Consider the following 8054-nt stretch of genomic DNA (forward strand, 5'->3'; position numbering starts at 1 on the left):
CTTCCCGGGAATCGTTGCTCTTCGTTCATCATGTCGTGCTCTTCTTCTCCGTCTCTCCACTGTGTCGCACCGCTGTGATTTAGTGACGTGGAAGGGTGCGGAACAAGCAAGATCATGGTTCACTGTCGGGAACCAAACCGGAACGCTCAGTGGACACGGGGCTGAAGACAAAGTCTGAATGTCTGCAGGTAAATAGCTGACGCTGAAACTGCTTCCCATCATTTGGTGTTAATAATTAGTGTGATGTGTAAATTGCTGAATGTGCCCATGCTCATCACTGGCCGAAGTTCAAACCTTACCCCTCTTAAATCGACGGAACGCCTCAGTGTCTGGTTTGTCACCGTGATGTTTGCATGTTTTTCTGAGAAAAAAACCCAAACACAGCTGCGGAATAATCACAGGCAGGTGGCCGAGTACTGAAAGTTTGTGGAATTGAATTTAGAGCGATGGAGAAGACCTCATTAAACAAAGGGACCATCAACAACCCAGCAGACATCTGCGTCATCGTTGGATATTTCATCACGGTTATTGGTGTTGGCGTTTGGGTAAGAGTCTACTTATTGAAGGTTGTGTGCAGCTCGTCTTCGCACGTTTTGTGAGAATAACATCCGTGTCCTCTCTGTTCGAGTCCATGTTTCGCTCCAACCGTGGGACCGTTGGAGGATACTTCTTGGCCGGGCGCACCATGACCTGGGGACCGGTGAGTTCAAAAAGAGACAAACTCAGTGACAGTGTCAGCATGTGGCAATTAAACGACGAGGCCGAGGCCAGAGGTGTGGTACAACACTACCATTTTATCACATGTCCACCAGGGGGCACTCAAATTAGTTTCTGTAGATGTCAAAATAAGACCTGAAAGAATATCTTTAATTTATTAATAATCTGGGTTACATCCACAACCTTTGAAAAAAAGTGACACGCACCCCAAAAACAAGATGACGATTTTTTTCTGTGATGTTTATAGTCTCGACTCGGTCTTGATCCCTCCCTCCCTTGGTCTCGGTCTGGTCTCAGAGCACTCGGGATGTCTTGGTCTTGTGCTCTTGACTTAAACGCTAACTCATGTGTCCTGCTCATAGGTCATAATGACTCCTCAAATAAATGTGATTTTGTGTCCTACAATGACAATTTTAAAACGAAAGAGCTGAATCCTTATTTTCACCTCTTGTCGTGTTCTTAGCAGACTTCTCCATGTTCCTCTAACACGTGTCTCTAGTCCGTCTACACACACGGCAATGATGAGAAAAGTCAGACACAGCTCATTTACATATTTAAAGCTACAGACACAGAAACAGCCTGTTCTGAGCAGGGCTGAAATAGAGGGGTTTATAGACATGATCAAATACAGGATCAGAGTGGATTTACAACAACACACTTCACACACGTGATGAAGAGGAGCGAGGACACTGATTCGATATGACAATATGTGACCTCTAAAGCGTTATGATGTCACCGTAGTCCTGTAGTTGTTGATCTATTCGTCTTTGATGTGTCTGACGTTCTTACCCGTCCATTTTCCCGTTAAGGTTGGTGCATCTTTGTTTGCGAGCAACATCGGCAGTGGACACTTTGTGGGCTTGGCTGGAACTGCAGCAGCGAGTGGCATCGCTGTCGGAGGGTTCGAGTGGATCGTAAGTCTCACTCGCTTGCACAGTCCTTCACTCGACACGATTGTACTTGAATTAAATGAGCTGTATTTTGGTTCCACACTGTATGACTGTTTATCTTGTGTGTCAGGCTCTGTTCATCGTGCTGCTCCTCGGCTGGTTGTTTGTACCCGTCTACCTCACAGCCGAGGTAACAAGTCCAGGCTGAACGATCAACGCAACAATGTGAAGCCTCTTGTGAAATCTAATTGTATCTGCATGAATGTGCTGTGTTAGGTGATCACGATGCCCCAGTACCTGAAGAAGAGATTTGGAGGGACAAGGATCAGCCTCTACCTCTCCATTATCTCACTGTTCCTCTACATTTTCACCAAGATCTCAGTGAGTCGTACTGTCGGCGCACTCACAGCCAGTGTGTATTATTTTTCCCTCTTTATGTCTCATCTGTTTGCCCCTCTCTGTGCCTCTGCCTACAGGTGGATATGTTTGCAGGAGCCGTGTTTATCCAGCAGGCGTTGGGGTGGAACATCTACGTGGCCGTCATCAGCCTTTTGTGTATAACAGCCTTGTACACTGTCACTGGTATGTTTGAGGAATGTGAACAACTGAGCCGCATGTCAGGAATATTAAAGGATTATTAAATGTGTCTTACATTTTTGCATAAAATACCGAAAAGGAAAACTTTTACAGACATTGAACAGCTGCATTACTCTAGGATGGACCTGAAGAACAAAGCACAAATAAGACATAACATATCACAACCATATTTCTCCTCCACCAACCAAAAAAAAAAAAAAAAGCCATCTGTTCCTTCAGGGGGCATGGGAGTCCCATCGATGGCGGTCTTGGTGCTAGAAATGCTGGCTGAAGGCCTTGGACCCCCATGGTGGATAGACTAAAGAAGGGAGGGTGAGACGTGCATTTAAAAGCTCATGTGGGTATGTGTGTTACCAGGTGGCCTGGCTGCTCTGATGTACACCGACACAGTTCAGACTTTTGTCATCATAGCCGGAGCCTTCGTCCTCACAGGCTACTGTGAGTAAAACCTAAGCTAAATATTATTACATTGATTTTCATTCACACGACACAGCTCATGTTTTTGTCACTTTTTCAAACACTCTGATCCTGTATTATATTCCAGTCCTGCTCAGAACAGGCTGTTTCTGTGCCTGTAGCTTTAAATATGTAAATGAGCTGTGTCTGACCACGCCCCCTCTCTGGAAGGGCTCGGGTGTACTCGCTGCTTTCTGGCTCCATGTCCTATTGTTTACGGTGAGAAGGCAGACTCAGAGGGCAGAACAAACACCTAGCTGTGGGAGTGTCACCCACCTGGGGGAGGGGCTACTGCCCTTTGTGATGCCATGAAGGGAAAGTCTTCAAACAGCCTGTTTGAGCACACATTTTCTGAAAAGTGGAGCAGGCAGAAGACGGAGAGGACAGACTTTTCTCATCATTGGAGGGTTTGTAGACGGACTAGAGACACATTTTAGAGTCAGAGGAAGATGGGGAAGTGGATTTGCAGAGCATGTGACCTTAAAGTCAAAGCACTCAGATAGGATTGAAGTGTCAGAGAAACCAGTTGAGAAGGGAAAAAAACAACCCCCTCTCTTTGTGAGCTGGTGATGCGTTAAGGAGAAAGTGCCGTCTCAGCACCTGACTCATCTCTTCAGTTGAGACAGTTCGAGCAGCTGTTTTACTTGTGATGATGTTGAAAACCAGATTATCCATATTATCCAATGAATTTAAGGGAGCTGATATGAAGAAGCACGTGAAGCAATGGTTGTTAAACTGCATGGAAACTCAGAATAGTGGTCCAAATTAGCGTTTGGCCTTTCGCTGATTTGTCTGAGAACTCACTCTTTCTCACCTTCTCTCTGCTAGCTTTTGCTGAAGTCGGAGGTTACAGCGCTCTGCTGGACAAATACAGCTCTGCAACGCCAAGTAATGTTTCCTCCATGGATCCTCAGAGCTACAGCATACCGCCCCACTGCTACACACCAAGACAGGACGCCTTCAGCCTGCTGAGGGATCCCATCACGGGGGACCTGCCCTGGCCGGGGGTGTTGTTTGGGATCTCCATAGTGGGAAGTTGGTACTGGTGTACAGACCAGGTGAAAATCCCACTCTGAAAACTCTCATCAGTTAAAATGTGGCCAAATTTGCTCCAGATTTTCACTGTTAAAAAAATTCCATCTTTGCAAATATGAAATAACGTCTTCTCTTGTGTCTTTCTCCAGGTGATTGTTCAGCGGTGCCTCGCCGCTCGGAGTCTGACCCACGTCAAGGCCGGCTGCATCATGTGTGGGTACCTCAAACTGTTGCCGATGTTCCTCATGGTGTTCCCCGGCATGGTCAGCAGAGTCCTCTACCCAGGTCTGATCCTTACCTTCTAAAAACCCTTCGAAACCACAATAAGTGAAAGCTGTCACACAGCTGAGAGAATTAATCTGTATCCTTCAGAGTGTGTTTGTGTGTGTGTGTTTCCGTGCAGATGAGGTGGGCTGTGTGGTCCCCGAGGTCTGCAGACAGGTGTGCGGCACTGCGGTGGGCTGCTCCAACATTGCCTATCCAAAGCTGGTTGTGTCAATCCTGCCAAACGGTGAGGACCAAATACCTGCACCTAAAATTGATCAAATACAGAGCTGTGGCTGAAGCATTATATTCATCTGATCTGATCAATAGAGCTCTTATTGCCCCCCCCCCCCCCCCCCCACCCCACACACACACACTTTGGGGACCATTGCTATAGACTGCTGTGTGAGTTTAAAAACAACTTAACATGAACCCTCTCATGAGGCAGATGGTCTCCCTCTCCCACAGAACACGTTCTCATTGTTGGTAGATATGTTTCTTTTTGCCTCCTCACAGATTTGGATTCGTCTTTCGTTTAGCCTGTTACTTCCTGATACCCTGAATACGACCTTGGCTTGAACCTCACTCGTGTCAGAAAGACTTCTTTTCTTACACATTACCTGAACAGTCCTCTTTCTTGCTCCCGCCTCTGTGCAGGTTTACGAGGTCTGATGCTGGCAGTGATGCTGGCCGCTCTCATGTCCTCTCTGGCCTCCATCTTTAACAGCAGCAGCACGCTGTTCACCATGGATATATGGACCCGCGTCCGACCACAGGCCACAGAGCACGAGCTCATTGTTGTCGGCAGGTGAAGAGAGAACAACTTGAAACATGTTTCTGTAGCCAGGCCGTGGACAAATTTAATGACACACTACTGTGAGGGCAAATGTCTAAATGAACATCAGAGGATACGATACAAGAAGAAAACATCCACTCTTCAAAAAATCAATAAAAGGAAGTCACATACACACCCATTCAAAAAGGCTGTTTTTACAGCAGGCAGTATCATGTTTACAGCCTGCTTCAAAACACCAACAGGTCTGATAAATGTTCAAGTTTGGACGACTCACAAACCTTCCACGTCTATCTTTCTCTCTTTAGAATCTGGGTTCTGTGCATCGTGGCCATCAGCATCTGTTGGATCCCTGTGGTCCAGGCGGCTCAGAGCGGTCAGCTGTTTGATTACATCCAGTCCATTTCAAGCTATCTGGCCCCGCCCATCGCTGCAGTCTTCCTCCTGGCTGTATTTGTTAAGAGGGTCAATGAGACAGTGAGATGACCAATGTGTTTTTATACGTCATTACCACATGTTTACCTCTTGTGAAATGATATCGAGATAAAAGCGTGATTTTCGGTCCCATCCTGCAGGGTGCGTTCTGGGGACTGATAGGCGGGCTGCTCATGGGTCTGTGTCGGATGCTGCCTGAGTTCTGGTTTGGGACCGGCAGCTGTATTTTCCCCTCCAACTGCCCTGTGGTCATTTGTGGGATCCATTACCTTTACTTTGCCATCATGCTCTTCTTCTGTACGTCAGTGCTGGTGCTGGTGGTGAGCTACTGCACCGAGCCGACAGACGATCAACGCGTGAGTGTCTTCTAACTGATCACTCATTCAAATACACAGAACAACCTAAACGTCCAAGTACACAGCCTTCTCGCTGTAAACAATAGAGCACGCAGCCAGAAAACCCGAGCCCTTCCAGAGAGGGGGCGTGGTCAGACACAGCTCATTTACATATTTAAAGCTACAGACACAGAAACAGCCTGTTCTGAGCAGGGCTGAAATAGAGGGATTTATAGACATGATCAGATACAGGATCAGAGTGGATTTACAACAACACACTTCACACACATGATGAAGAGGAGCTCTGACACTGATTTCACCTGAAGAGGAGAATGTGACCTTTAAGTGTTGAACTTGTTGCAAGTCATAAGCATTTGAAGTCCAAACTCAGGCGCATGCTGGAAGGAGGTTTTTACTTTAAGCATTAAAAACCCAGAACCTTCTTTCCTCTGCCTACAAGAGTCTTCAGCTGCTCACTCAGGAGCATCTCCACAACAACTCTTCTTCTCTGAACACCTGCATAAAACTGTTTCTTACTCACAGACACCACCTTGTGGTGTAAACTATGCAACACATCTACATTACATTAAATTCAATTTAAAAAACGTAATTTTTCCCCTGGGGGGCAATTCAAAGGCATGTAAATGAAAAACAGTGCAGGTATACTTCAATTAGACAAAGAAAATAAAGTGTTGATAAAAAGTAAAGTGTCAAACTTTAAATGCAAAATGTAAACAACGTTAAATATATCATATAAGAGTGGAGGTATAAGTGATCGGACTGAAGATGTAAACAGAAATCTATACTGTAATGAACAGATGTAAACAACTATTGTGCAGAAACTGGAAATAAATATAAACACTGTGTGTGTAGATATATATCTACACACACACACACACACATATATATATACACACACACATATATATATATATATACATATATACATATATATATATGTATATATATATGTATATACATACACACAGAGCTATGCGCAAGTAAAACAACAGACTAAATATATACTGAAGCTATGCAAAGGTATGAATACTGATAGAATAAAGTGACCTTAGTACAATAATGGATAAGATAAGAAATAAGAAAAGAAAGTACAATAAAGTGGAGTGGTGCATTAAGATAAAAAAAAAAAAGCATTAGGCGGTTGAGGTGCAGCATGAGGAAAAAAACAAAACAAAATATAACAACAGAGAAAAGTCAACATATCAACATCGCTGCTCGAATAATGGTGCAGTTCAGACACATACATAGACATGAGGTACTTTGTGGTAAAATAGTACCCAAAATAAATAATGCGAGGAAAATGTGTTTGTGGGGTTCCTGATAACCAAACAATGAAAATCAATGTTCTCGATTGACCCGTCACAGAAGCACGTGTGTTTTCGTTGCAGCTCCATCGCCTGGTGTTCAGCCTGCGTCATTCCAAAGAGGAGAGAAAGGATTTGGACTGGGAGCAGCAGGAAAAAGAGAGGATAGCCCGGAGAGAGGCTGAGGCCAGGAGGAGCAGGAATAACACCAGTGAAGGTGAGAAGGGAGCCACGTTAGCAAAGCAGGACACACGTACTTAGACAAACGCTAACCCCTCCCTCTTCCTCTCAGCGGCTGAAGAGGACAATAAGGATGGCTTCTGTGGCCGGCTCAGTCGGGTCTGTGGCAGCTCTCCGGTCCAAGAGCAGGACTCAGTGGACGAACCGGAGCAGCTGCCTGACATTAGCCAAGAGCCGGTGTGGAAGTACACCGTGGACGTTAATGCCCTCGTTATGATGGCTGTGGCATGTTTTCTGTGGGGTTACTATGCTTAACTTTCTAACTTGACCTGATTAAAGGTAGAAGTTGGAATGTGAGTAGATATCTTTTTTTTTCCTTAATTACACTGCAAAGACCAAATACAAGTTTCAAGTACAAGTTACAAGGAAACCTCACAGACATTTTGCCAGTGAGTTCAGATGAGATTATAAAACACAGGAAGTCATCAAGTTACATCACTCTATCCTACATGAGTATCCATGATCCATGTATGTAGCTCCAAAAAACAGTAAAACAGGCAATATAAACAGCATCAATAGCAAAAAAGAAAAACAATGAACAGCTATGAGCCAGTTTACATTAATTAAATAAAGGGGATAAAAAAACAAAGACTAAATAATACAAGGCATCAACACTATGTACACTTTCGCTGGTGGAAAGACAGATCAGGAATGAAAACACACACAGTGTGTAACAGTAATGATGTTGATGATTCTAACACAGAGTCATGTGGTGATGCTGTTAAACAGTCTGACTGCAGATGGGGTGAAGGACCTGCGGTCGCGCTCAGTCTTGCAGGGTGGGTGTCTCAGTCTGCTGCTGAAGGAGCTGCTCAGAGACCCCACAGTGTCATGCAGGGGGGGGGGAGAGGGATTGTCCATGATGGATGTCAGCTTCACTAACATCCTCCTCTCAGCCACCTCCTCTACAGCAGGGGTGTCAAACTCCAGTCCTGGAGGGCCGGCTTCCTCAGACTGTTAGATGGAC

General features: G+C 45.1%; 1 protein-coding gene across 1 annotated transcript; it reads left to right on the forward strand.

The window, feature by feature from the left end:
• Positions 1 to 446: 446 nt before the first annotated feature.
• slc5a2 (solute carrier family 5 member 2) lies at positions 447 to 7496 on the forward strand (the record flags this gene model as incomplete). The annotated part of the gene is made up of 15 exons (XM_079354721.1): positions 447 to 545; positions 629 to 700; positions 1527 to 1631; positions 1738 to 1797; positions 1884 to 1988; positions 2084 to 2189; positions 2562 to 2642; positions 3489 to 3718; positions 3845 to 3980; positions 4099 to 4206; positions 4617 to 4767; positions 5061 to 5229; positions 5328 to 5543; positions 6932 to 7064; positions 7140 to 7496. The coding sequence occupies 15 exons, from the start codon at positions 447 to 449 to the stop codon at positions 7340 to 7342; spliced, it is 1974 nt and encodes a 657-aa protein (XP_079210847.1). The 3' UTR covers positions 7343 to 7496.
• Between the last annotated feature and the right edge of the window lie 558 nt (positions 7497 to 8054).

The sequence above is a fragment of the Symphodus melops genome (assembly GCF_947650265.1).
Source record: "Symphodus melops genome assembly, chromosome: 10".
Lineage (NCBI taxonomy): Eukaryota > Metazoa > Chordata > Actinopteri > Labriformes > Labridae > Symphodus > Symphodus melops.